The following is a 25,859-nucleotide window of genomic DNA, read 5'->3' as shown; positions in this document are numbered from 1 at the left end:
TCTCCGCAGCTGTCATTCCAGCGGAGGTTGCCACTGTTTCCCAAGATCTCGTCCTCGACATCGACGACCGGCTCTTCTATCGCCACGGGTGGCCTCTCCTCCCTGTCCTCCCTGTACTCACGTCCAATCACAATATCCCGAAAGTCTTCTCTCCAAAGAGCGAGCATATCAGCAAGATACGAACCATGCTCTCCAACCACAAAGTCACCGTTCACGACTTATTCGCTGCCCATCGCTTCAACCCTGGAGCAGACCAGAGCAAATCCTTCCTTACAATATGCATTCTTTCTAATTATCTCGAACATGGCCGATGGGTTAAAGCTATTCGCGATATCCGCACCTACCTTGTCGAAAACAAGAAATCCCCGGCCGTCAAAGTCGAACTCATTGATCACCGTATCTTCCACGGAATATGGACGCATCCCATCCTTCCCACCGAGAAAGGCCTTTTAAAGGACATGAAGCGCAAGAGGAGAGTTGCTGAGATCCTCAACGAGAGTGGAGAGGAGTGGAATTCTCTGGACTTCTACCATCGTGGGATGTGTGTAAATCGCAAAGAGTGCATTGCGTCTGTCATCATTGGGGCACCATTCCCGAATCGGGCCGTCTGGTGGGAGAAAGTGGTGCCAGAGGTGAAGAAGGTGGTTGGTTGCAGGTGGACCGTGGAGATGATGTACGCTATACAAGCGAAGTATTGAACTGGTTGAGAAGATCTGATATGTGTAGTGCATTGACGGGCAAGGAGATATGAAGCAACTCCCACTTATAGATGTGTGGGAGATCGTGTCACTAAGACGAGGAGTCTGTACAACGATATCTTCATCAAGGCCATTCTGCTCATCATTGTCTGTCTATTCCTGTCTCCTCTCGCGTGTTGGAATGGATCAAGTCTAAGTTCACCAACTAATCACCTGATCTAGTTAGCGCTTGATGTTCTCAGACCTCAAAGTTTCTCTCTTCTGAAACCTACCTCGTTTTCATGGTTTTCCGACTCGTAGATATGCCAAGGTACTCGGATCCGTCCTTGTTCTTGACGAGCGTTTTATCCCTGCATCACACTTTCCCTTCTTCTCATACCTGCTCGTCGTTAAATATTAGAATCATTGGACACTCTCTCCATGTCCGATTGGGTTTATAACCCCCCCTATGCTGTTGCATACCTCTGCCTGCCTTTACACACTGTACAAGGTACTATACTGTAATATGGGTGGCCTGATGCGTTGTGTTAGTTCTACCTGCAGAACTAGCGCCTTCAGCTTGCACCGATCTTAACTACATTGGTCGGCTCGCATATTGGCCAACGTCATGAGGCTGGGCCATACCATGAGCTCGCTGGACCTTTATATAGTGCGAAGCTAACTTCTTTCCACAAGTTTATTTTCTAGCTATCGGTAATCCCAATCAATCTTCAAAATGGTATATACCTCTGGAATCGACAAAGACCGTTTCCCCTACCTACATCGGGTGGAAACACTTAAGACTAGCTTTCCATGTTTGGGGACTTTTACAAGCAGACTTATGAACGTAAGCGATGAGGGCAGAAGGCTTGTTGATCAGCACTTCCAGCGAGAAGATGGCAGTTATTGTCCTCCCGGACGTTGCTGTGTTCTTGAGTTTCGATCCAACTCGAATCGCGCTTGGGGGCATGTAGTCAAATTCAAGGACGACTTGGATTTATTCGATTACTTGCAGCTCCATAACCCGCTCAATGGACCCCCGACCCCGAGTGATTGTTCGCATCGACTTTACATTCTAGAGGATATTTCCCCGGAGTACGTGGAACTGATCGGACGACACCTTCATGTGGACCCGTTGATATTTGCGTCTCAAATCAACACTTGGAAGTTTCTCAACTCCAAGGCTATCGCACAAAGGACTCTCCCTTCGCTCTCCAAGCCAGCTAAGTCCTTCACGCTTCGCTACCACGAACCTCGAACTTTCGACAATCCACTCGAGAATGGACACTGCACATTTGCAAGCAATCGGCGGACCATCGATTCTTGGTTTCCAATTCCCGGAGGCCGGATCACAATGCCCTTTGAAGCAGCTCTAGTCAGACACTGCGCATCTTTCTGGGTAGACAATGCCTCTGATCCGGACAAAGGTTGGAACGGTAATAGCCACATCTTCTCTTTCTCCAGAACTATCAGTCAGTAACATTGGTGAAGCTCTCCTACTTGTTGACCCGCCTATTTCTTCGTGCAAAGCCCCTGAAGAACTAGTGTTGCCACATGGAACATACACACTTTTGAAAAGAGTCCCAACGAAGGATTCAAGATATGCCATGTTTAGGACCCAGCCCCATATCAGCAGGCCCTATAATGGCGGCCATCCAGATCCAATACCGGAATCAGCAGCGCTTAGATTCACATCGGATTACGGGAAAGCGAACCTAGAGCACAGTGGTGCAAAATCCATTTACCGGAGGAAAAATTCGCTCTTCGACGAGGCCATTTTGTACTGGACGCAGAAAGACAATGATGACGCAGTGAGGCTGGCTATCGAACAACCATTCAATACTATGCAATATGTCCTCAAAATCGTGGCATATCATTGGACTAACACGTTGGAATTATTTCTGGTTACGCTGAATCAAGCAGAATTCCTCGCAGACGAGGGGAGATATCAACAGCTAGAAGAGGGAGGTGATGCCGTATCAGGAATCTTCACGGACGACTACCACAAATGGAAGAAGGAGATATCTCGCCTATATGTTGCAATCTACTCCCTTAACGTCTTTCGCCGCCGCCTGGCTTACTTTGAAGACGATGTCGAGTTGAACCTTGAAAGACTGGGATGTAAACCTGACGGAACGCTCTACTCCCCCTTCGCAGATGCTCAAAACCTTCCACTTGCTCTTCAAGATGCGATGATGGATTTCTCAGCGATCGCCGGCAGAGTTAAACTTTACAAGGACCGGGCAGATGCATTAGCTTCCACCGCCGATGAAATTGTCAATCTCCGCGGCGCAGCAAAGAGTCTTGACGATGGAGCCTTCAATTTACGTCTTGCAGTCCTCGCTGCTGTTGTCTTCCCTCCTACTCTAATCGCGGCTCTTTTTGGCATGTCCGATGGATTCAAACCCGGTGATGGCCAATTTTGGATCTTTTGGGCCGTGTCAATACCCTCCGTTATATTCATGGTGATAATTGTGTTGAGGTGGGACACGATTTCTAGCTTCTTGCGCCTTTCTAGGCCACGGGGAATGCAATTTACCCACGAAAGAAGGCGTCGTTAGATGAATGGGGGCCCATCGGACAAAGAGCGCAATTCTGCTATGATTCATGTGCATTAGGAACGTCGTCTATCCGTCAATGCACCTCAGATCCAATATGCCAATTGCTACGGAATTCACGTGACGGTTGTGAGAGAGAAACCCTCCAAAAGAACTCTGCAACCTCCCATCCTTTCCGCTCATGAAGCAGCCCCCCAGATCCATCGTGGAGGGGCGTTTATCCACCTTGATCCTGGTGTTAGCAATTGTCTGCCAAACTTCGTTCACACAAAAAATGGACGATATGTGGAAGCTTGAGCACCAACATCCGTTTCTTATCCGGTACTGGCTTCAGAGCCCACATTCAACTCCATGTATCGTTCTATTTTCCCACACGAATATCTTACCGCCAGCCTTGTTTCCATATCACAGAAAAGCAGCTCAAGGACTAAATCACCTGAATCACGTCGGAAATCGGCTCATAGGGATACCTTAGACTTGATTATCGGCTACCGTCAGCCTTAAGTCTTTCCATGTGATAGTTGATTGCGTAACCCACATTCATTTCTAAGATAATAAAATAACCTCAGAGGTCAGTTTAGATAGAGGGCGGCGAAAACGCCCCACGTGAACTTTCAGCATTACCGGTGACGTAAAAACAAACTGCCCTTCCCTCTCTACATAACATACTCGTACTGTTTCCCCACCTACACCACTCCCTAACAAACCACCTCCTAGGACAAACATTACTAGAGCCTACTCCATGCGTCCCCAAACTAGCGTTCATAAACTATTAAAATGTCGTAGAGCAGTAATACGCAATATCTTTCAGGTTGAATATAGTATTGAGGATGTAGATTTGATGTCATGTAATCTGAACAATAAGGATAAGAATCCGTTTTAGGAGGAGAAGAGCCTTTTGATAGTGAGTGGTGAGTATATGCAGATGATTTGTGAAAGGGGGGGAGTGGGGAACAATCTTGATTGGCCGAATCTCACGGGCAGGGGTCCGAATAAGACGAGGCAGGATGTGTGGTTTCCTTCTGCTGGGTAGTATGGATTGCGAACATGGATGATTGGTGGGTGTCACGGTGTGCATGCTTTGGGATTGGGGCCACTGTGTTGGTTAAGACTATATAAGACATGATTACAGATGGGTTGGTAAGTAGATGGAAAGATTTCTTCTAAACGACATTAGTACAGCACATAGAGGTCCCATTATATCGGGGTACCTAACACACTTTGTAGACTTATTGTGGGCAACGGCAGCAAATTCAAGGTATTTAAAGAACACTGAACAGGGTATAGGTGTCTTTCTCTAGTCCTGCTCAATATATGTAGAATATGGGCGAGCAAATATCCGGGATTATTTACTCATGCTTGAGCAAATGGGACCCATGATTACACATACAAAATGCCATCCACATCCTCGACCAATGTTGCCCATCCTGAGATCAGGTACGTTTCATCTAATTTTGCGTACTCTCCGACGAATTAGAGCTGCGGGGACTCACTTTAATGCGCTGGATTAGGTCATAGATCTTTGGGAGGAGATCGGGGATTCGGAAGGGCTTTGTAATGACATCGTCCTGCAGATATAAGTTAGCGGACTAGATTTCTTGTAGGAAAGGGTTAAGGGAGACCCGGGGATTTTTTACTTACCATTCCCGCATCCAAAGCTTTCGTAACCTGCTCCCTCCTAGCATTTGCCGTACACGCTATCACTGGTACATGGCCCATCAACTCCCCATTCCCCTGCATCTCGCGGATCCGACGAATGCAGGTAAGCCCATCCATAAGCGGCATTTCCTGGTCGAGGAGAATGACTGATAGCGGGAGTGCATGGGTGCTCGAAGCAGACTCCGCCAGCTCCTCGTCATTCACCATGAGTTTAGGGGTTCCCCGATAATAGCAGCATTTTTCCAGAAAATCGAGACACTCAAGCCCATGATTCGCGACGTGCACTGTGCAGCCGATATTGCGTAGCTGCCGCGCTGTGACTTTCTGATTGATGAGGTTGTCTTCGACGAGTAGGATGTGGAGGTCTGTTGGTAAAAGAACGGTGTGCAGTTTCCCGCACTGCTCTTCGGGTCGCGCGGCGTCGTCGTATGCAAGAGATGCTGACAGAGATTTCTTAACGGGTCGAACGCCGGGAGCGGATTCGTCGCAGAAAGTCTCCTCGTACGGAGATTCAGGTCGGTACTGTCGGGCTTTGATGTAGAAGGCAAAAGTGCTGCCTTGGCCTGCGATTGAGTGCACGCCGATCTGGCCGCCTTGCAGTTCGGTCAATTCTCGAGAGATGAAGAGGCCGAGCCCGGAGCCGCCGTATTGGGAGTATGTCTTTGGAGATGCTTGGGAGAATTTGAGGAAGAGCCGTTTTAATTCTTCTGCTGTAAGGCCCTTTCCAGTGTCGCATACGTCGAATTGGAGGTATACTTCTTTGCCTTTCCCCCACTCATTTGATGATAGTATGTCGACCCGCGAAGCACGTTGAGGAATGAACGAGAGGCTAGATGAGCCTGAAGGTGGTGTTGTGGATGCTGCCAGGAAAATGGTGATTCGCTTGGCATGAGCCTTCCTTGTGAACTTAATGGCATTTGTGAGGAGATTGATGAGCACCTGCGCCAGTGAGCAAAGAGGATGTGAGCAGGGGAGGTTGGATGCCGACCTGCAACAACCGTGCCTGGTCAAGGAGAAGAACATCAATCCCAAGACTCCGATATGACTCTTGAACGACGAGACTGGCGGTAATCTTAGCCTCCGCTAGCTCGGACTCGTACATTTGAAGAGCCTTCTCTACCAGAGCAACAGGTCGAGAACGCTCGGGAGCAATTAGGAGTAGGTTAGAGTCGAGTTTGGAAAGGGTGAGAATATCGTCGACGATTCTTTTCTGGTGTTGTGCGCAGAGCAGGATGGTTTGCGCCGAGTCGAGGACTGCAGCCTGTGTATCTCCTGAAATGGGTTGTAGGGCTGTGGAGACATCACACCCTAGCTTGCAGCGTCAGTCGCCCCTTATTTATTTTGGAACATCTTTTGGTTTAGCTAGGAGGTGAACCTCGAGAATTTAGATGAGAAGAAGTGAAATGGAGAGACCCATACCTCGTGTATTTGGATCCAGTGCTGTAATGACGCCGTCGGCAGACTGAATTATGGCGGAGAGGGGATTGCGCATCTCGTGGCAAGTCTGCTAGAGTTAATGAAATCCACAGTGGGTTTTTGCTGAGCAATGTGTATAGTACCATGTCGATAAAGTTTTCACTTTGTCGTTTAGTTTCAAGAGCGTCCTCAAGCCTCTTTCCTTGTTGTGCCTCTGCTTCCTTAGCCGGGGTGATGTCGACCAGGACATGCGTTACCCTGATAACACTGCCAGACTCGTCCAGATCTGTAGATGCTGTAGCAAGAAGCCATCGCCACTTTCCAGGAGCTTCTTGCTCTACTGGTACGGATAGATCGGTTTGCACGCGGAAATGAAAGCAGATAGTATCGGCTTTGCCTGAGGAGACTAAGTTGGCAAGAATTTCCATGAGTTTGGGGCGATCGATAGGGTGAATGGGAGATTGCCATCCACGGGGTGAGCTGCGGTCTTCTTGCATGTTAGTGAGGCTCTTGTATTCATGGTTCATCCATATCGGGATGCCTGAAGGTTCCAGCATGGCCAGACCGACAGGCGCAACTTCTGCCAGCCTTGAGAATACTCGTTCTTGGTCTTTCGCTTTACGCATTTGCTGCAATAGCTCCTCCTTTGTTTCCGAGAACAGAACTGTGGCTGCTCCTCTTACGAGATGATCAAGAAGTCGCCTGATGAACCCTCGATATGGATCGTCGTAGGGTCTTTGGGGATTTAGTCCTAACAGCAAGAATCCAATGGTACCAGGGCCATCCAATCGGCTTATTGGATAGAGAACAGCAGAGTGACAGACTGTACCATGGCCCCGTCCAGGTATGCTGACCGCCAGGCATTCAGGCAAAGTGTGATTTTTTGTTTGGAGAAGCACCGGTTTCCTGTTGATCCATGCTGTTCGAAATTGTTTCGCAAGAGGATAGGCAAGGTCCGTGATATCGAGCTCGTTGATAACCAAAGGATTGCTTTCCTCCAAGCCAACAAGGCGTTCGAGCTTGAATGGTCCTGGTATGGTATCCTCAATGGATGAGCTTCCTAGCTTTTCCGGTTGCGGGTCTTTAGGAGCGGAATACATGAGGCAGAATGGGAAGTCTTGGGGATTCGACATGATTAGTTCGTGAACCTGGGTCCAGAACATCGCAATGTTCTCTGCCTGGGGCATTTGCTCCGCATTGTGTATCGTTTTAGACCTTCTCTCACTGATAGCCCTAGTCGTAGTCTCACTGTATTCCTTCATCACCCCGAATATACGACCGTTGTCATCAAGCATGGGCAATATGGACCAGGAAAAGTAGCGCTCCTCTAATGCAAGGTCCTCACTAGGGATTGGAAAATAGTGATCGTGCTCTCGAATGACTTCGCCAGTCCGTAGAACCTGCTTTATAGCGTGAATCTTGTATTGCCACGCTGGTCCGGCTCCGACTGCGCCTGAAACACCCAGTGCGGCCGGATGAAGGGTTCCTATCAGTCTTGCAGTGGCCTCGTTGTAGAGCATGGTTGGATCGTCATAGCCTAGATACATACACCTAGGTAATGGATTGTTCATCATGTAGTACACATGTCGTCGAGTGGCAGAACTCCAGTTGCTCATTGGTCCAATGGTTGTTTGTGACCAGTCGAAATTCCGCAGAAATGTAATATACTCAGGGGCGTTCGGGACATCATATCGAGTCCAATCGGCAAGAGGTCCTGATGGTTTGTTTAATGATTCTACACAAGGATCGGGGGAAGGAGGGTACGGCTGCACAATTAGGGTGGGATTGACGGCCTGAGAAGAGGGCGATAGAATTTCTTCGCTTGATGCTGTTCGCTTGCGTTTTCGAGGCCTGGAAGATCCATCACCATTAGGCGCTGGCAGGTCACCGTATGGTAATAATAGCTGTAGGACTATCCATCGCTCATTGATAGTGGAGGCGTCCCAGGTTATTCCGCAATATTCAGCGCAGGCTGTCTTGTTCCCCCCAAGGGTCGCCCAAAGTTCTGGATCTGTGGCCCATGTCTTGAAGAAATTCATGTTGAAACACCAACGAGCGATCCAAGCCGTATAAGCTGGGTTGTAATAGGCAAAAATGGCACTATATGATGCTCTTTCGTAGGGACGGCCATGGTCAACAATCACAGTTGGACATCTGTGACGGTCCAGAAACTCTGTGAGAGAGGCGATCTCATCCATATCTGTGGGGTCAGGATGAATACCCATGCTTCAGATCCGAGTGGCCAGAATTGGGAATAACGGAAGGGGGACTTTCAGCGGAGTTGTTCGAGAAACGGGTTCCCGATTCGAGGCGGTGGCCCTTCGAGAGGCCTCTGGGTACGGCGTAGAAATAACAATGTCCCAGAGCTCGACTGCCTGCGTGAATGCACCCGTTGGAACAATGGCTAGCAAACGTTTAAGGAAGTCAAACTGCTCTGACGAGAGAGCGGCGCTGGCGAAAAGAGCCCAAGGTTTGATCCGAAGCCGAGCGAGCTGCCCCGGTCCGATTTGCTTTCTTCTGGAACACACACGAACGCCTCCGCAGGGACCGGGTTCAGGAGGAGCGCCGATTGCCCCGAAATGTTACACAGACATTCATTTTTCGTACTGAAATGGAGCAGCTGGGCGAAGCCAATTTCTCCAGTACGGCGGGATTAGCCCTTGTCGCGTACAGCTCCTGCGCATTTGACAGGAGCCTCTTCGCTGGGTTTCTCAGCCCAGTGAGGGCAGTGGTTAGAAGGTTAAGCATCATATCGCCAAGAAACGCCATGGAGAGAGTCAGTCCACTTTAACAACTTGTTTTTGCTCCTGAGGTGCTGAGAGCCAATGGCAGCGGCACAGCTGCTGCTCTTGAACGGTAAAGCGAAAAAGCAATGTGATCCCGCTTACCCTAACCGGTTCACTGTTGCGGTGCATTCTGTTCCACAACATTGCCACATGGCTACAATTGTCATTCCTCTCTGCTGCATCGTCGATGGATAGACAGTGCGATTGCGTGTTTCGCATCCTGTCAACCTGCTCCCTGATTCTAGCAAGAGATTAAACTTGTCAAATTCTCCGGAGTGAAATCCGAAAGCGCGAATATGTCGTACCTACATGCTTAACACCTTTTTGCTACAGCTTGGCTGGCTGCTGCATGACCCTCAAATCCTCCCGACTTAGATCCGATATACTCTTCTTGCCAAGGTTTGCCAAAGAATTGTCGGTGTCTGCGAGAATACATTCGAGCACGTGTTTCACTCCGCTCTCACCCCCCATCGCTAATCCGTAGACGTAAGGCCGTCCAAGGAGAACAGCTTTTGCTCCAAGAGCAATGGCCTTAAGAACATCACTACCGGTACGAATCCCGCTGTCAAATAGGACAGTTAGACCCGATTTCTTAACTCTTCCGTCACCTCCAATTTCAGCCAGAGCATCAAGAGATGAGATTGCGCCATTCAACTGTCGGCCGCCGTGGTTAGAGACAATAATACCGTCCATCCCATGATCTATGGAACGGTGGGCGTCCTCTACAGTTTGGATACCTTTCAAAACAATTGGTCCGTCCCAATATTTTCGGAGAATTTGTAAATGCTTCCATTCACGGTATGTTCCAGAGGAGACGAGAGTCGTAAAAAGCATCGCCTTTTTCATTGTCGCAGCATTAGCTAAGACTCTCATGGTCCCCGAAAATGTGCCAGGTCGCTTCAGGATTTGCCATATCTCTGAAAGCTTTTCGGTTGCGCTCCTGGTATCCTCCGCCCGCATCTTCTCGTACATGCGGTTGAAGACTGGGTCGGAAAATCCAACCTGGCAGCCTTGCCCATAGATGAAAGGTAGATATGATTCGTCCAGGTCATTAGGCCGCCATCCGATCATGAAGGTGTCCAACGTGACCACTAAAACTTTGAAGCCATTTGCTTTAGCACGTGAAAGTAGGCTCACGGTAAGCTCCTCAGCCTGGGGTTTAGGCCAATACAATTGATACCAACGATCACCATCGCCATTAGCCTTTGCCACCTGTTCGATTGATCTCGTTGCCGCAGTGGATAGAATCATCGGGATTTTGACGGATGCGCATGCTCGGGCCGTTGCTTCTTCTCCATCAGGGTGCGCAATTTCTTGCACGCCAATTGGGGCAACGAGCAACGGGCTGCTGTACCGGGTGCCAAAAAGCTCGACCGATAAATCACGCCGTGTGGCTTCAACGAGCATCCAAGGGCGCAGTCGGTAGCGATCGAAGGCTGACAAATTGCCTGCGTGGGTTTCTTCTGAACTGGCGGATCCATAAATATACAGAAAGTTGGACAGGGGTATGGCTTTCCGCGCCTGAGCCTCCCATTCTGTCGGTTTCGTGGAGAAGGCCGGCTTTCGAAGGTTGGCGTAGATGTCCCGTTGGTACCGCACGAACGACTCGGGATCAGGCTCGGGAATGTCCTTCAAGCTTGGGATGTCACCCGCCATCGTGGCCGGTGTTATCTTGGCGGGTGTTTTTAGCTGAGGCCCGGTTTCTCAACGGCGATGAAGTCGATCCGTAAGCTTCTGGTGAGAGAAATTCCTAGCAGCTCAAAGGTCCGAAGGCTTTTTATATAGTAGCTTGATGAAGGGGTTTCTTCGTGGCTAACCATGCTCCATACCAACGAAGGGTTGATGTTGGAGAAAGCGTGAAGCCCGACGCTAGCATCTGTTGCCTCGGTTCAGTGCCTCGAGTTGACTCGTCAATCATCATTCATGCATTCCACATCTGTCTTGCAACACCTACGGACTTTGCACCCGTATTGAAATATGTCATCCTACGAGCATCTTCTGTCACTGATATTGATGGGAGGATGTGGATGTTGAGGATGGTGCCCAATCCGGCATAGCGCCTCAGCACACCGACTTTCTTTGAACAACTTCTGCGACAGCCAACCATGAAGTGCTCTGACGTTACTCACTCCCCGACTGGCCTGAACAGATTGTAATTGCGATGCCATCTCCCACCCCGATTATCACAGTCGTAATCCTCGTATCCTCTTTGGCGGTTGCTCTTTTCGCCGTCTGGTGGAATTCATTCTCGCAAAAATGTGTCCCTATAGTGATAGAGGCTCAGCATTCCAGATACTTCGAGTATGAATATACAGGAAAGCCGCATCACTCAAGCTGGCATAGCTGGTGGCATCCCCAACGCATCTGGAGCAGCGCTGAAGCCAGCCCTGGTCGTGGACAGGGCGGCGGCGCTGTGACACACGATTGGAATATACTGTACCATCTTGGAGGCAACGGACCCTGGGTCGAGAAAGTAGACAATGTGGTAGAGGGAGGCATTGCTGTTCCTGATGGCTGCGCCGTGGATCAAGTGCATATGGTAGGTTCGGGGAGGGTTAGAGGGTCGACTACATGCTGACATCGATTCTTTGATTGAAGATGTCAAGACATGCGGAGAGATATCCAACGTTTAGAGTTGGCAGAAGTGGGTTCATTTTTGCCTAGCCCGCACTGGAACTTCAGGTGTCATGAGCTTACTGGAAAGTCAAGGAATGATTAAACTTCTAGACAGGATGAAGCAGAGCAGGATCAGATTCCAAGGTGACTTGGCTTTCGTCAACCATTGGGAGCTTTTCTGGTCAGGTGGGTTTGTCCTCCATTCTTGTCACGTAGCGAAATACATGCTCCTGCAAAAATCAACCAACCCAACGCGTGTCTTCTCAGCTTCTATTCTTGTCTGCCCTCAACGCATGCCCACAAGTCATTGCAGATGTCTCGGAGATCACCCTTACCTGCTTGAGAATTATGTTGACAGTATGCCAAAGACGATTCGCAGATGGAGCAGCTCACCTCGACGGGTCCTTTCTCTGGAACTCTAGGATCCTTCACCACAGGTGTTCGGCTCCGCACTCGATACCACAATCTCCTTGCTAATCCCAAATCTCTGGAACGCAAGACTAGATTTTGGGCTAGTGACTCGGAGAGGGTCATCGACACTGCGCGCTATTTCGGAGCCGGATTTTTCGGCCTTGATTGGGAAAGGGCAGCCCATCTGGAGATCATCCCCGAGAGGTCTGACCTCGGTGGGAACACGCTAACCCCAGGAGACACTTGCCTTAAATACATTGAGGACACAGAGGAAGGACACGATAAAGGGCCCAAAACTATGCAGAACTACCGGGCTACGTACATGCCTGCGATTCGCGAACGTCTTCTGAAACAGAATCCGGGAATGGAGTTCACTGACGACGAGATCTATGCTATGCAAGAAATGTGCGGTTTTGAGACAACTGTTAGGGGGAGCAGTCATTGGTGTGATGTCTTCACCCAGAATGAGTTTTTGAACTTTGAGTATGCGAGGGATATCTTGCATTACTACCGGGCTGGCCCAGGAACAAAGTATGGAGCAGTGATGGGCTGGTTGTGGCTGAATGCGACGACAAATCTCATGCTTGAGGGACCCAGCGCTGGTCCACTATTCTTCAGCTTGTGAGTCTTTGCTAAGTCCAACTCTGTGCTTGCGAGAAGCACTGACGCCCGTAGTGTTCACGATGGGGATATAGCTCCAATGATCACAGCCCTTGACATTATCAACGACGATGAGCACCTCCCAATTACACATATCCCTTCATCGCGGAAGTGGCGGAAATCTCAGGTGTCCCCGATGGGCGGTCGCATCATCTTCGAGCTGCTCTCGTGCGGGACCCAACAGAATCATTTCGTCAGAATCAACATCAACGATGGAATCACTACAATTCCCGAATGCGATGGAGGTCCTGGAAGTAGTTGTCCACTTGCCGAGTTCAGGGATAGAGTCAAGCGGAAAGGCGAGGAGGTGGGGCATTTTAGAGAGAAGTGTGGACTCGATGATGAGGCGCCGGAGAGGATCACATTCTTACATCAGTGATTTGCTTCTGGGGGCTTTGCGACGTGCCTGTCAAGCTTTTGGGCAGTGTGAGAGACTCACAGCCTCGTTAGTGTATTAAAATATAGACGTGTGCTATAGACCAAGAGCAGTATATCTCTGTAGACTGAGTCCATCATCAGCGTCAAAGGGTCAGCACCCAACATGGAACAGTAATGGGAACATTTTGAACTATGGAGCCCCAGTCCGGACCAAATACGAGTGTTAGGAGGAGAAAAATGGTAGCCCTAAATTCAGTCCAAGTCAGGCTCTGTCGTCAATGCTAATATGCTGGGTCTCAATCATTGCCTCTCCTACTAATGCCTGTCTAAAGCTTAACCACAATAGCGACGCCAAGATCAGCACTACCAATTGCAGCGAATTCCGTCGGGTCGGGGCGAAGGAAGAGACATCTCTCCGCAGGCCGTCCGAAGCCCCGACTACGACTAAACACAAAACTATTTTGCCCCAGAGCCCCGGACGTTCTGCTTTTCGGACGGGGGCTAGGAAGCCACATGAAGCTGCCACCCAGGCGATAGCGCCGTGTCACTTGTCGCCGCCTTGCCTGAAACGGCAAGTCCCTCGGCTCTCCCGCCACTGTCCAAGATGCACATCGTGAGATATCAATGATGGACGAACATCGCATCCGGCCAACGGACGTAACGGTCGAACAAGCATATCAGCGTCCAAAAAAGTCGGCGTTAAAGATTGGTATATATATCCTAACACAGGTCTTTGAAATTTCTGCCACAACAATCTTCCTCTTCTTCAACTTCTTGATACCGACACTCTCACATACCTTACGGAGTATGGGCAAAGGCGTGAAGTTCAATCCGGTGACGGATATCCCGAGCCTGGCGGGGAAGGTCATTTTGGTCACTGGAGGTATGTGTCTTACGGAGCCTTTCGCAAAGCAATTAGAACCACCAAAGGACGCAACGCTAACCGCAAGTAAACAGGCAACGCAGGCCTAGGCAAGCAAACCATCCTCTACCTCTCTCAACATTCCCCTTCACGAATCTACCTCGCCGCACGCACCGCCTCCAAAGCCACTTCCGCAATCGCCGATATCAAAAAGCTCGTTCCGGATGCACCCATCGAACACCTCCCCCTCGACCTCACATCCATGGCCTCCATCAAAGCCGCCGCCGACATCTTTCAGGCCAAGGAATCACGCCTCGACATCCTCATCAACAACGCCGGTGTTATGGCCACGCCCTACAGTCTCACAAAAGAAGGCTACGAGATTCAATTCGGCACAAACCACATGGGCCACGCACTTCTCACAAAACTGCTCCTCCCGACTTTGCTCGAGACGGCTAAGCAGCCCGGTGCCGACGTCCGCATCATCAATCTCAGCAGCATAGGGCATATGATGGCGCCATCTGAAGGCATCATCCAGACGCAATCCACACTACAGCAAAGATCAACCTGGACGCGTTACGGCCAATCCAAACTCGCAAACATCCTTTTCTCGAACGAACTCGCCGCCCGCTACCCCGAGATAACAACCGTATCCATCCACCCCGGCGTCATTGTCACAGACCTATACGCCTCTCTCAAGTCGAATTTTATTATGCGGCTCTTGGTCGGGCTTTATCAACTGCTGACGCCAATTCTACCAGGCCATTATAAGGACACGACGGGGGGTGCGTTGAATCAGACGTGGGCGGCGACAACAAAGAAGGAGGGATTGACAAACGGCGAGTTTTATACGCCGGTGGGGAAGACGGGGTCGGGGAGTAAGAAGAGTAGGGATGCGGGGTTGGGGAAGAAGTTGTGGGAGTATACAGAGGTAGAGCTGGAGAAGCATGGGTATTGAGGTGATGGGGAATGGTGTAAACGGGATTTTGGAGTGTCGGGGAGTTCTTCAAGATATCTAATAGATTATTGGGGGTTCGGTTATTATGACTGGTTCCAGGCGAAGCAGCATAACAGTGTTGCTAAATACTTTAATTATCTATGTTCTATACTATCTGCTTGAAGCAGGTAATGCACTCAATTTCAGCCCCACTACTTGGCTTCAAGCTGAGCTCTACCTCTTCGGCTCATAAGCGCTGTTGGACAGAGCAACGCCATAAAAGGAATATGTATTGGTGGGTGGGAAATGGGGACTAATGCAAAATTTCTCCTACGCACATTCTCAGAGGAATCGGGAAAATAGGGATAGATATATGTAGCATGGAGATGGGTATTGCTCGAGAAACCCGTGAAACCACAAGGGGTAGTAGCTGCGGCGACCGGTCCGAAAACCCTAAGGTGTAGAGTGTAATGCGGAAAGCGCATACACAAGTCGAATGGACAGAGGCATGTATTCGCCAACTAGTACCGAGGGAAACGATTTCTGGTTCTCATTGACAAGGGTATCACTGAGGTTGAGCTCAAATGCCCTTATTTGCAGCCTTTCTCAACTCCTTCGTTTCTGGTGACGTCCTAACCGGTAAATTCTAAGGTGACGATGACGCACCTAACATTGACTGCTCCCTCTTGCCGCCCGCAACGGGAAATCCAGATCCAGATCCCAATCCTAGCCTCGATCCAGTGGTAGGATTCTTCATAGCGCGGAACTCAGCCAGGATGCGCACGCGCTTATTCTCAATACTTTCGCTTGCGGCAGTGGCCCTGCTGCCAAAGGAAGAGAGGAGGTTTTGACGTTCCTCCTCGACGTCGTCGGTTAGATCAATTGTACCGTTGAGTTGGGGAGGGCTAGGGGTAGGAAATTTTCTAGGGAGGGATTGGGGATAGGAGCGGGCGAGTTGGGGTGGGTGTGGTTCCTCTGGAGATGAGGATTTAGCGGCGTTGAGGATTGCTTGGAGTTGGTCTTCGACGTGGACGAGGGTTGCGGATGTGTTTAGACGGCTTGGTGCTGGTGGGGGCTGTTGGGGTTGTGTGCGGTGCTGCGGTTGGTTGGGTTGCGGGTGAGGCCGGACAGGATCAAGTTGGTGATGGCGCTGAGATTGTCGGGTTTGGTGATGATGTTGCTGTGCTTGTTGATGTTGTGGATGACGCTGGAGTATTCGTGCCGCCGGTGCCATTTGTGCAAGCGATACAGGGGCAGCCATCATGCCCATAGGTTCCATAGGTTCCATAGGTGAACCATTGCTGCTCATCTCGGAGACGTGATTCTGGCGTACCTGGAGAGTGGAGGGGGTATGTGGAGATTGGCAGTGCATACCACTATACTCATCCGGCGAAGTAGGGACTGGTGGGGTAGTGAACTTATATTCGTTTGTCCCGATTCGCGACATACTAGGCGTGTGTCTCTGAGAAGATGCTGCTAGAGCTTTACTTGGTTGTCTACGAGACGCTGGATGAGGTGGCGCTGGATCATCGTCTATGACGAGAGGAAGTGCCGAGGAACCAACGCCAGTAGTAACAAAGCCATGGACGCTATCCCCGGGGAAGGGGGGGTAGACAACGCTTCCTGGAAAAGTTTTCGGCCTCCTCTGCTCAACTCGTTGTCGTTTCGGCGGATGAGGTTCAACTGGGACGACGGATGAAGCTGCGTTTACGGCTACAAACGATGCTTGTTTCGGACGTGCTGTTGGCCTTCCCCTCCTCTTCGCACTGCCTGGCGACGATCCTGGTGCTTTCTGAGCTGGTGTACCAGTAACATCGGAAACGGGCACAGAAAGTCTCACGTTCCGGTCAATCGTAACTCCCTCGATAGTTCCACGATAAGCTTCTAAGTCGTTGAGGAATCCCCAGATAAACTTCCAAACAGGCGCGTTCATTCGGATATCAACGAAGTTGTCACGGAGTCTATTCCGCAGGGTACGGATGTCACCTAGGAGAAGTTTGTTGTTTCGCTTGTGGGAGTACATCGAGATAAGGACCGCGACAGCAACGAGTTCGATGGGAGCGAAGGTCTGAACACCTTTCAGTTTTCGTTCCACATTTGTGAACGTCTCTGGGCTTTCTTGGACCAGTTCCTTGAAAGTAGCGAATGTATTCGCTAAGTGGGATCTGATTTGATCGTCCATTGCCGCATGATTCGACAGTAGTTTTGGAAGAGATTTATAATTCGTCTTTAGCATAGGGATGCCGTTAGCGTTGGAGGGATTCTCAACCTCGATAATTTGACTGAAGCACGAGAGAGCAAGCTGGAAATCTTTAGAGCGTGCTCGATCCTTCAACAGCGCAAAGATCACAGCGAAATCGTCGACGAAAAGCTTGGCCAATTCTTGCCATGGCCCGTTCGATGCACGCATCTTCTCCGCCAAGGTTAGTTGCATCCCCATTTGCACTCTTGCGAAGAGGTCCTCTTCTTGTTCTGGAGTTAGGCCAGAGAACTCGGTTGACACGAGGTCCTTGCCCAGGAACTCCTTTCGAGCAGCTTCAGGAAGAATCCTTTTGGAGGGCTTATTGGAAGGATCGACAAACCACCTAGAACAGTCAGCTGTTGCGAAGCGGTTCGATAGTGTATAAACAATTACCATTTCTGTCCGCGATAGTCATGGCACGGAATCATACCCTTAATGAACGCTCGAACGGACGATAGACGCTGCTTGCCGTCGACGCAAACCATCGAGTACGAAGAACCATTACCATTTGGGTTTTTGTATTCCTTCTTGTTCAGAATGATAGGCGGGATGTAGTAATTTTCCATCAACGAGTTGACGAGTCCCGTCATTCTATCGGCTACATTTGTATGTCAGCGAATAAATCAACCAAGAAACTCTCTCTTACCTGTCCATACAACCTCTCTCTGGTATTCCGGGTCGACATCGATGCTGCCGGCATCTAATGCCTCTTCACAATACTATTAGTACCTCGGATCACACGAGTGAAGGCATAAGGTTTCTAACTCATTAAATCCCCCAATGTTCGCATCACCACAAAGGGCTGCGGCAATCGAGGGCAAGGCTTGTAGGTGAAGTCCCTGCCCTCATCATCATCGTCGAAGAATTCGTCTCCGTCGTCATCTTCATCTTTAATGCTGGGCTGCATGTTGTGAGTAGTGGCTATTGCTTTGAATTGGATCAGCTGTCAGAAGGCTTGACGCTTACTTCGTGTTGATTGGCTGCCATTGGCATCTCAGGCATGCGCTATGATTGGTAAGTGTCGCTAGGAGCAAAACTTATCCAATGAAACTGTAGAGCTTTTTTTGGCAGTTTTAAGCTTCTTATTTATGATTGTTTATGTTTAGACTATATTTTATATACTTAGTTAGAAAGATAATAGTAAAAAAGAAGAAAAGAAGAAAAGCAAATTATGTTACAGGAGTAGAAGGAGCAGCCTTTAAAAGGGGGGAGAAATAAGTGGGGCCTGTCAATTGATAAGCAGTTGCGTTAATATATCTGGATATGATTGGAAGCTAATCTTGTCACACGATCACCTCGCATTAGTGTGTAACGCTTAGCGTAATAGACTAAATCTCTAATTAGTTGAGGTGATGGTCACTATATATTGGTTCTGTGCTTTCTGGAGGCACTTTACAAATGACGCCTTTCATTTCTGGGACGCTCCTTCGAATTCTGAGTCATTGAACTCTAATCACTGCGGAAGTCCGACATGCCTTCTCTCACTACTTTTCGCAGTTGAGCAGCCGCACGGCCCAACTCTCCGCCGCCTTTCGTTACCTGGTCAAGACCAGCAACAATTGCAGCTTCTGCTTTATCGTGAAAAACTCTCTGTCGATCCTCTCGGTCTTCATACATCTCTGCTTCTTCGTCCCTTGGAGCCCCGAACAGATTCAAGTGCACAAATGTGTTTGATCGTTCAGACACCATGTGGTGCTCGCACTGCCAGAGTGGAAAGGTAGTACCGCCTACATCAATTGGTTCTTCAGTTTGAGAAGGCACAAGCCCTGCTCTCAAAAATGCTGCAAGAGCATTCATCTGCTTGACCATGATCTTTGCGTCTCCGCCCGATTTCCCAAATGATTTAGGGGCCGACCATTTACCTGACGTTTCATTTTGCCAGCCTAAGAGGCCAATAAAACACTTGAGCATCTTGACCCAACCACCTACGCCACTAACAACTTCATCACCTGCTACTCCGAGTAACCATTCCAGAACATCCAGAGCAAAAGTTCGAATTTCTGTCGCTATATGGGTCATTCCAGCTCGGGTATGCAATAACAGTTGATCACTATAGCTTGCGATGTCGTTCTTTGGTAGACTTTGAAGGAGCTTGAGAAGCTGTTGTCGCACAGCGTTGGAACCATCCAGAATGAGACGTTGCACAGCCGGTAGAATGATTGATGTTGGTTGTGGTAGCGGAGCACCAGCGGGAGTGTTTGTGATTGCTGTGGTCAAATATGCCAGAGAGTCACGTCTCTGCGAATCGGACTTGTGAGCGAGCATGGAAAGATGATGAGAGCACTGTGCAACCACGGATGGCGCATTCGCTGAAAGAGACTGTTGAGTCAATACAATTGCTAGAGAGGTCAGCCATATATCGCTAAGCTAGGGTTTCTAATCCTACATTTGGCTTTGAAACTTGTGTCTGTGAAGTTGGCCGCTTTCGGCTTTGCCTTCCCGACCTTCAACTTTGGTTTCTACGAAGCTGTCAAGAGTTGGTTAAATGGGCGGATTTGCGAAAAGTGAACTTGCCTGGAAATCTTTCTTCTTTTCCTTCTTCCTTTTAGCACTGGAACCCCCCATGATGTTCTCTCATCCGCTGTCAAGACGCTTTCCCCAAAGAATATGCCGAGAATGCGAGGATATAAGAAGCATGAATGTTGAAAGTCGGAGAGTGTTTCACATCAGAAGGACCTGCAGATTGATTGCTGAAAGGTAAAATTTCGGAATCCTTGCAAGCGCGCTAGCTGTTTCAAGGCTAGTGCTAGTATCTCTTGGCAAAACGCACCTGAGCTCGACCATATCCCTCGTTCAAGAATCACTTCAGTCAGTAAGTCCATGGGACTATCTGGAATTTCCCTAACCAAACCGGCACCGAGGATTAGCTTCATCCCACAATGGCCCAAAATGCGGTATGATGCTGCCTCATCCAGGTATTAATTCGAATTTGAATCCATCGTTAACATCAGAAGCAGCCCGACGAGACCCTCTCACTCCTCACGCGACTCAGCCAAAAGCCTGGCGTACAAAGCACTCTCGTACTTTCTCGCGAGAACGGCGCCATTGTGCGCACGTCCGGCTTGATCTCGAACAATACCTCTACAAATCCAAATAACACTCTGCCCTCGTCCATCGACAATGCCCCGGACAACTACAGCAACGGAAGGAAGGAAGGTGGCATACACAGTGCGGAAGATGTAGCAAGCATGGTATGGTCATTTCTGAGCTCAGCTGGCAAGCTAGTGGATGAGTTGGACAAGGAAGACGAGGTCAAGCTGCTAAGGTTAAGAACCAAAAAGAATGAACTGGTCATCGTGCCTGGTGCGCGCCCCTGGCCTGATTGATTCAGCGAAATTGTGCTAAAATGAATCTAGATCCCAAGTTCATCCTAGTCGTAATTCACGATACACCCCCAGCATAACGGATCTAACAAGTACGCATGTCATAATTGGCGTTGGACTTTTATCGGCGTTAAATGATACCCCTCGATTTTGAACCTAGTGCTTGTTTTAACTCATTACCAATGAGCCTCACTGATATCAACTTCGTTCACATCGACACCGTCTTTATACCACCGCTCTAGAGTACCTGTCAGCAGACGCTCATAGATTTGCGCTAAATGAGGAGCCTTGCCAGCTTCACTGATCTCAACATCATTACCACTCATTTGACGCTTCCGCATCCTTCCATCCTCAGTAAATGTCCAATCCTCTAGGCCATAGCAACGCTTCCATTTCATGCCGTCGTGGGCATCTTGATACTCATACCAGAACTGGACTGCAATCTTGTTCTCCGTGAAAGCGAACAGCTCTTTACGGAGACGGTAACTTTTTTCCTTTTCCCATTTCTTAGTCAGGAAGTCCTCAATCGCCGCTGTTCCGGTTAAAAACGAGGCACGATTCCTCCAAATGCTATCTGGTGTATATGCCTTCGCAATTGTTTTAGGATCCCTGGTACTATCAGTCCAAGCTCCTTTGATGGATATAGTTGGCTCACTGAGTGTTCCAAAGGTCTTGGGCCTTCTTGACTTTGGCATGGGCGGTTTCTGCGGTAAATGGAGGGGTAAGAGACATCTTGGCTTGAGCGAATTTCAAAGGGGGTCGTCTACTCATTCAGTCAACACAGCAACACTGTCCCCTTATATACCCTCACCCTATTTGTTCTTACATGGTGGCCTCTGCTGATAGCTTAGTCGGCATGTCCGCTGCATGCCGATTTATATGACTAAAATGTGTTGCATCACCCCAGACTCTTTACCGCAACAGAAATCCGATGCTTGCACCAGAAAAAACTCGTATTAAACCTTTAATCTAGTTCTTGAAAGTTTCTGGTGTCCTTGAAAAGGCTCAATCGCTCCCTAGCAGCCTCGAAGCTGAAGGATGATCCGGCATGCGGTGTGCGGTTTCTCAGGCACTCACCGAAGCCATTGCGTCATCGCCCCGTGTGCCCCACCGCCCACCGAGGATTGTAAATCGCTGAACCCCTCCAAGCTCGGCCTCGGAACAAACCCCAAGAGCCTCATAACACCTATCGTGAACAGTTACCTTCAAATCCAAATCAGACCTCAATCTCCAATTGACCAAAAATGTCACCTCTCAAAGTCGGCGACACTTTGCCGGAGGGAGTCAAGTTTGAGTGAGTGCCAGACAACCCTCCTGCATCTACACAGCTGCCCTGTGTCAAACTTTGCGCAGCAAGTCATCTTAGGGATTCATTGTCTAGCCCGACCTAATAGCTCTGTACAGGTGGGCTCCGATCACCGACTCTGATCCAACTGCCTGTGGAAGGCCGCAAGAGTATGATGCGAGCAAAGAGTGGAAGGGCAAAAAGGTTGTCCTCTTCAGCGTCCCAGGTGCGTACCTCCCTCTTTTCAGCCTCATGCGACGCTGATGGAATCCCTCGTGCAGGTGCTTTCACCCCTGGCTGTCAAGCTCGTCACCTTCCACCGTACATCGAGAAACTCAGCCAGTTCAAGAGCAAGGGTGTTGACATTGTAGCCGTCATTGCTTCCAACGACTCGTGGGTCATGAATGCGTGGGGTAAGGTGAATGGCGTGAAGGGTGATGAGATTGTAAGCATGGAGACATTCAGCACAAGGCTCTAGCGGTAACTAATGAAGGATTAAGCTGTTCCTTAGCGACACCAAGACTTTTTTCTCCAAGGACTACGGGTGGGCAGCCGGCATGGGAGATCGGAAGTGAGTTGCAGTAGTCTTGCGCGGGTGTTACTTGCTAATCCATTCTAAGTGGCCGCTGGGCTATGGTCTTCGACAGCGGCAAGGTCATCTACGCTGAGAATGAGAAGAGCCCAGGCGAGGTTTCTGTAAGCATTATTACAACCTATTTTGTCACGGGAACATGCTGATGAACAATCAGGTCTCTGGTTATCTCACGAGTCAGCCGCCCCACAGATGATTTTGCACTAATACTATTTTAGATTAGACAAAACTTCTAAAACTTCTAAGCTAATTAAAACTTCTAGGGTCTTCTAGGCTAATTAGAGGCTAATTACTAACAACGTATAAAATTATCTACAGAGCGTCTAAGAAGAAATAGAGCAAGTTTATATGTATCTTAGTTTATAAATCTATTAAATTATGCAATAGCACTACACTAGCATTAGTATCTATTAAAATGTTTAATGTAATTAAAAACAGAGGTATTTATTCTTATAATAGGCACATTTTAAGATGTATCTAACACTATTTAAAGAGTGAAGTACATTATTAAACATGTTTTTAACATGTTGTGTGTCCTAGCTATTAACTATCTATCTCTATCCTATTACTCCTGTTAACACCACACGTTGTATCCCTCTATAACTGCAGAAGCTAAGGCACACATGCCTTCTCTATTACCTCCTGTAATTAAAACTTTAGTGTAAACAGGTGTAGGTGTGCAGTTATAGTTATTAGTACACCTATGCTTAACCTACTGTATTATACAACTTAGTTAATAAGAAGAGCGTTAGAGATCTTACACTTCTAAAAAACTTCTAGGAACTTCTAAGAACTTCTAGAAACTTCTAAAAACTTCTAAGAACTTTTAAGGACTTCTAAGGACTTCTAGAAACTTTTAAAGTATAGTAAAAAAAAAGGTTAAGAAAAAAAAAGATAAGTGTTTAAAATAGTAAAGAAGTAAAAAGAAGTAAAAACATTAGAATACTTTAAATGTAATAAGTTAAAGCCCTATTTTTTTAAGCTTTTAGCTTTAAATTAATTTTATTCTGTCTATAAAGTTAAAAGATCTTTCTAGCCTTATCTTAGCAGCTAAGGATGTCTGTAATGTTAAATTCTAGAAGGACGTTTTCTACGCGTGTCTTACACAGATCCTCTACAAAGAAAAGATAATAAGCGCTAATAATAGTAGCCTATTACTATATAATAAGCAAGTTTGTACTTTAAAGTAACTAATATTTAATTATAAGGATACTTTTTTAATTACTTAGACTAGTTTTAGTAAAAGCATAATCTTCTATGCCTATTTAGTGTTAACTACTAAAATTACTATCTAAATTATTTTACTAAATAAGCTTAAAGATAAGCAGCTAGATAATATATAATAACTAAAAAGATCTAAGCTATACATTGTTAATATGCAGAGTAGGGCTAGTTAGTAGAGACTGTTTACTTAAATTATTAATAAAAAATTTACTTATCTACTTATAAGGCTAAAGTAGGCTTTTAGTAGAGCTTTCTAGGACATTTTAAAAAATCTAGAGTTGCAGTCTTAAATTAGATTAGTAGCTATTAATAAATGTTATTTTATATTAAACTAAAAGAAGTTTTAACTTATGTTTATAATGCTAAGTTAACTATAAGTTATACTTTAAAAGGATATTGTCTAGTTTACCTGTTCTACTATGTTAGACAGTACTGCAGAGGATGCAGTCTTACGCTACGCTAGTTTCTGTCCGCTAGGCTGCTATATGTACTAGACTAAGGTTATCTGCATGTTAGTTAATTACTTTAATGTTGCTATTTTAGTAGTTTCTTTACTATAAGGTAAAGTTAACTTATAAGATAGTCTTTATTTCCTTCTAAAAAAAAGTGTTTTAAGTAAGTGTACTAATTCTAAAGAGATCTCTAAAATAGTTATATTTATTAATAAGTGTATATCTATTTAGTTAGCTGTAGTGTAGTTTTACTTAATGCTCCTTTATTTAACAGAAGGACTAGAACTTTATAATTAGTATATAACTAATATTAACAATAGTCTACAGTGCGTGTACAACATAGTAGAGATGTTTACTATAAATGTGTAAAAATATAACTAGAATAAGCGTTATTCTAAGTTTAAAAAGCTAACATTCTGTATTTAAATTATAGTAGCTACTACCTTACTAAGCATAAGTGTTAATATCCTTAATGTTAACTGCGTTGTATGCTAGAAGTTCTTAATTATAAAGAGCCTTTTAAATCTCTAGTAGTGTGCTAGGCGCAGTAGACGCGCACTTAGTTAATTAAGTACTATGTATATATTTCTACTATATTAGTTGTTTAACTCTAAGGGTTTATATAAACTAAGCATTTTGCTACTCTGCTCTAAATAAAATAGACAGCCTTTAAAGAGAAAAACAGCGCAAAATTAGTTACTAGTTAATAAAGTAAAAGTATATAGTTAATTAGCTTAAAGCTTTACACTAGGTAATACTAGTAATGTAAATAGTGTCTGCTTATAAGAGTCTAGCTAAGAAACTGCTAGGTTAGACTAGCCTTCTACTAGATATTAGACAAAGTCTAATATGCAGGCCTAGGCAAACATAGGCAATTACTAGATTAATATAGCTAATAGTCTGTGTTACTACAAGGGTATTCTATCTTAACTAGGGGAGTATAATGTCCCCTTAAAAGACAGATCTGTTGTTGTACTAGGTTCCTACTGTTTAAAGTGCAACATTGCACTTTTTCTGCTAGCTACGCTACTGCTAGAGCCTCTAAGTGTAGTTTCTACTTTAAGGACAGGCACACTCCCTACTTTTATACTTATTACTTTTAATAAGTAGGCTAGAATCTAAGTAGAAAAACACTATAGTAACTTTACATGTTAAGCACCTCTACTTTTATCTGTGTATATAAGGACGTGCTTATAATAGAAGCTGTTATAATACTATAGAATTAAGTATACTATTAAAGTAGATCTTATAGTTAATAAAATATATAAGTATGTTTTATTTATATCTAGTTAAAAACATTTTAGAACTAATACTAAAGCACTTTATAATATACTTCTAGGCATAGTAGTGTCTGTAAATATATATTTAGTTTGTTATAAAAAAAAGCTATAACACTAGTGTGTAAAGTAAAATAAATCTAGTTAGGTCTATGCTTTATTATTTATAGAGAATTTAAGTGTAGATTATGTTACTTAAATCTATTAATAGAATAACGCTCTTGCTAAGAAGGTAGCACTGCGACGTACACTGCAGGCCGCATCCGCATCCTCCAGTGGCCGCGTTGTCCTCTAGCTAGTTGTATTAGACAATACTTGTACAACTGCAAGTGCCTTTACCTTAACTGTACTAGAGATACTACCTTTAAATAACACGTTACATAGTGTTATTTATGCAATTATATTAAGCCCTACTTAGAAAGTTATATATTTATAAAGTTTTATAAATAACTTCTTTTAGCGTGCAGTCTAGGTTCTCTAAGATGTTTAAAAGTAGGCTAATAG

General features: G+C 46.8%; 12 protein-coding genes across 12 annotated transcripts; 6 read left to right on the top strand and 6 right to left on the bottom strand.

Moving 5' to 3' along the window:
• The first annotated feature begins 1,396 nt into the window (after positions 1-1,396).
• On the top strand, positions 1,397-3,327 carry BDR25DRAFT_80860 (uncharacterized protein). Its single transcript, XM_033699081.1, has 2 exons — positions 1,397-2,113; positions 2,169-3,327. Exons 1-2 carry the CDS (start codon positions 1,414-1,416, stop codon positions 3,236-3,238), a joined length of 1,770 nt encoding a protein of 589 aa, XP_033542743.1. The 5' UTR covers positions 1,397-1,413; the 3' UTR covers positions 3,239-3,327.
• Positions 3,328-3,763, top strand: BDR25DRAFT_80861 (uncharacterized protein). Its single transcript, XM_033699082.1, has one exon. It carries the CDS (start codon positions 3,417-3,419, stop codon positions 3,708-3,710), a length of 294 nt encoding a protein of 97 aa, XP_033542742.1. The 5' UTR covers positions 3,328-3,416; the 3' UTR covers positions 3,711-3,763.
• A 977-nt stretch (positions 3,764-4,740) lies between these two features.
• Positions 4,741-8,040, bottom strand: BDR25DRAFT_197504 (uncharacterized protein; the record flags this gene model as incomplete). The annotated part of the gene is made up of 5 exons (XM_033684354.1): positions 4,741-4,803; positions 4,877-5,833; positions 5,883-6,184; positions 6,314-6,398; positions 6,454-8,040. Coding segments are annotated over 5 exons (2,994 nt in total), but the record flags the coding sequence as incomplete, so codon positions are not given.
• Positions 8,041-9,396: 1,356 nt separating this feature from the next.
• BDR25DRAFT_306394 (FMN-dependent alpha-hydroxy acid dehydrogenase) lies at positions 9,397-10,918 on the bottom strand. Its single transcript, XM_033690619.1, has one exon. The coding sequence runs from the start codon at positions 10,750-10,752 to the stop codon at positions 9,424-9,426; it is 1,329 nt and encodes a 442-aa protein (XP_033542740.1). The 5' UTR covers positions 10,753-10,918; the 3' UTR covers positions 9,397-9,423.
• Positions 10,919-11,209: 291 nt separating this feature from the next.
• Positions 11,210-13,195, top strand: BDR25DRAFT_378071 (phosphoglycerate mutase-like protein). Its single transcript, XM_033697524.1, has 5 exons — positions 11,210-11,635; positions 11,695-11,740; positions 11,806-11,898; positions 12,081-12,744; positions 12,799-13,195. The coding sequence occupies exons 1-5, from the start codon at positions 11,258-11,260 to the stop codon at positions 13,160-13,162; spliced, it is 1,545 nt and encodes a 514-aa protein (XP_033542739.1). The 5' UTR covers positions 11,210-11,257; the 3' UTR covers positions 13,163-13,195.
• A 773-nt stretch (positions 13,196-13,968) lies between these two features.
• BDR25DRAFT_318040 (oxidoreductase-like protein) lies at positions 13,969-14,981 on the top strand (the record flags this gene model as incomplete). Its single annotated transcript, XM_033691723.1, has 2 exons — positions 13,969-14,044; positions 14,119-14,981. The coding sequence occupies 2 exons, from the start codon at positions 13,969-13,971 to the stop codon at positions 14,979-14,981; spliced, it is 939 nt and encodes a 312-aa protein (XP_033542738.1).
• Positions 14,982-15,077: 96 nt separating this feature from the next.
• On the bottom strand, positions 15,078-15,526 carry BDR25DRAFT_80824 (uncharacterized protein). The gene has a single exon (XM_033699080.1). It carries the CDS (start codon positions 15,443-15,445, stop codon positions 15,173-15,175), a length of 273 nt encoding a protein of 90 aa, XP_033542737.1. The 5' UTR covers positions 15,446-15,526; the 3' UTR covers positions 15,078-15,172.
• An 80-nt stretch (positions 15,527-15,606) lies between these two features.
• BDR25DRAFT_318039 (uncharacterized protein) lies at positions 15,607-18,204 on the bottom strand (the record flags this gene model as incomplete). The annotated part of the gene is made up of 5 exons (XM_033691722.1): positions 15,607-17,545; positions 17,596-17,800; positions 17,849-17,911; positions 17,968-18,103; positions 18,169-18,204. 5 exons carry the CDS (start codon positions 18,202-18,204, stop codon positions 15,607-15,609), a joined length of 2,379 nt encoding a protein of 792 aa, XP_033542736.1.
• Positions 18,205-18,611: 407 nt separating this feature from the next.
• BDR25DRAFT_294454 (rRNA processing protein Ipi1) lies at positions 18,612-19,848 on the bottom strand. Its single transcript, XM_033688783.1, has 3 exons — positions 19,717-19,848; positions 19,589-19,661; positions 18,612-19,541 (listed from the first exon to the last, which is right to left on the bottom strand). Exons 1-3 carry the CDS (start codon positions 19,765-19,767, stop codon positions 18,652-18,654), a joined length of 1,014 nt encoding a protein of 337 aa, XP_033542735.1. The 5' UTR covers positions 19,768-19,848; the 3' UTR covers positions 18,612-18,651.
• A 160-nt stretch (positions 19,849-20,008) lies between these two features.
• BDR25DRAFT_306391 (uncharacterized protein) lies at positions 20,009-20,886 on the top strand. The gene is made up of 3 exons (XM_033690618.1): positions 20,009-20,096; positions 20,160-20,505; positions 20,559-20,886. The coding sequence occupies exons 1-3, from the start codon at positions 20,082-20,084 to the stop codon at positions 20,603-20,605; spliced, it is 408 nt and encodes a 135-aa protein (XP_033542734.1). The 5' UTR covers positions 20,009-20,081; the 3' UTR covers positions 20,606-20,886.
• Positions 20,499-21,320, bottom strand: BDR25DRAFT_306390 (DUF1348-domain-containing protein). Its single transcript, XM_033690617.1, has 3 exons — positions 21,181-21,320; positions 20,818-21,134; positions 20,499-20,763 (listed from the first exon to the last, which is right to left on the bottom strand). The coding sequence occupies exons 1-3, from the start codon at positions 21,255-21,257 to the stop codon at positions 20,702-20,704; spliced, it is 456 nt and encodes a 151-aa protein (XP_033542733.1). The 5' UTR covers positions 21,258-21,320; the 3' UTR covers positions 20,499-20,701.
• A 271-nt stretch (positions 21,321-21,591) lies between these two features.
• BDR25DRAFT_269494 (Redoxin) lies at positions 21,592-22,733 on the top strand. Its single transcript, XM_033687165.1, has 6 exons — positions 21,592-21,819; positions 21,930-22,036; positions 22,092-22,255; positions 22,311-22,381; positions 22,431-22,506; positions 22,560-22,733. The coding sequence occupies exons 1-6, from the start codon at positions 21,770-21,772 to the stop codon at positions 22,596-22,598; spliced, it is 507 nt and encodes a 168-aa protein (XP_033542732.1). The 5' UTR covers positions 21,592-21,769; the 3' UTR covers positions 22,599-22,733.
• Positions 22,734-25,859: the final 3,126 nt, after the last annotated feature.

This window comes from Lindgomyces ingoldianus, assembly GCF_010093535.1.
Source record: "Lindgomyces ingoldianus strain ATCC 200398 unplaced genomic scaffold BDR25scaffold_36, whole genome shotgun sequence".
Classification (NCBI taxonomy): domain Eukaryota; kingdom Fungi; phylum Ascomycota; class Dothideomycetes; order Pleosporales; family Lindgomycetaceae; genus Lindgomyces; species Lindgomyces ingoldianus.
This window is presented reverse-complemented; position numbering and strand designations above follow the sequence as displayed.

Bases quoted from the DNA above. Each gene is read 5' to 3' on its own strand.
- BDR25DRAFT_306391 (XM_033690618.1), top strand. The intron at 20,506-20,558 runs GTGCGCGCCCCT...AAATGAATCTAG, and splicing joins TGAACTGGTCATCGTGCCTG to ATCCCAAGTTCATCCTAGTC.
- BDR25DRAFT_306394 (XM_033690619.1), bottom strand. From the start codon at position 10,752: ATGGCGGGTGACATCCCAAGCTTGAAGGACATTCCCGAGCCTGATCCC.
- BDR25DRAFT_80860 (XM_033699081.1), top strand. From the start codon at position 1,414: ATGGTATATACCTCTGGAATCGACAAAGACCGTTTCCCCTACCTACAT. The intron at 2,114-2,168 runs GTAATAGCCACA...ACATTGGTGAAG, and splicing joins TCCGGACAAAGGTTGGAACG to CTCTCCTACTTGTTGACCCG.
- BDR25DRAFT_306390 (XM_033690617.1), bottom strand. From the start codon at position 21,257: ATGTCTCTTACCCCTCCATTTACCGCAGAAACCGCCCATGCCAAAGTC. The intron at 21,135-21,180 runs GTGAGCCAACTA...TGATAGTACCAG, and splicing joins CAAGACCTTTGGAACACTCA to GGATCCTAAAACAATTGCGA. The intron at 20,764-20,817 runs GCAAGGCTCCTC...CAGGTACTCTAG, and splicing joins TGTTGAGATCAGTGAAGCTG to AGCGGTGGTATAAAGACGGT.
- BDR25DRAFT_80861 (XM_033699082.1), top strand. From the start codon at position 3,417: ATGAAGCAGCCCCCCAGATCCATCGTGGAGGGGCGTTTATCCACCTTG.
- BDR25DRAFT_269494 (XM_033687165.1), top strand. From the start codon at position 21,770: ATGTCACCTCTCAAAGTCGGCGACACTTTGCCGGAGGGAGTCAAGTTT. The intron at 22,037-22,091 runs GTGCGTACCTCC...TCCCTCGTGCAG, and splicing joins TGTCCTCTTCAGCGTCCCAG to GTGCTTTCACCCCTGGCTGT. The intron at 22,256-22,310 runs GTAAGCATGGAG...TGAAGGATTAAG, and splicing joins GCGTGAAGGGTGATGAGATT to CTGTTCCTTAGCGACACCAA.
- BDR25DRAFT_294454 (XM_033688783.1), bottom strand. From the start codon at position 19,767: ATGGGGGGTTCCAGTGCTAAAAGGAAGAAGGAAAAGAAGAAAGATTTC. The intron at 19,662-19,716 runs GCAAGTTCACTT...ACAGCTTCGTAG, and splicing joins AAAAGAAGAAAGATTTCCAG to AAACCAAAGTTGAAGGTCGG. The intron at 19,542-19,588 runs GTAGGATTAGAA...TGACCTCTCTAG, and splicing joins CACAAGTTTCAAAGCCAAAT to CAATTGTATTGACTCAACAG.
- BDR25DRAFT_80824 (XM_033699080.1), bottom strand. From the start codon at position 15,445: ATGCGCTTTCCGCATTACACTCTACACCTTAGGGTTTTCGGACCGGTC.
- BDR25DRAFT_378071 (XM_033697524.1), top strand. From the start codon at position 11,258: ATGCCATCTCCCACCCCGATTATCACAGTCGTAATCCTCGTATCCTCT. The intron at 11,636-11,694 runs GTAGGTTCGGGG...CTTTGATTGAAG, and splicing joins CCGTGGATCAAGTGCATATG to ATGTCAAGACATGCGGAGAG. The intron at 11,741-11,805 runs GTGGGTTCATTT...TGGAAAGTCAAG, and splicing joins AACGTTTAGAGTTGGCAGAA to GAATGATTAAACTTCTAGAC.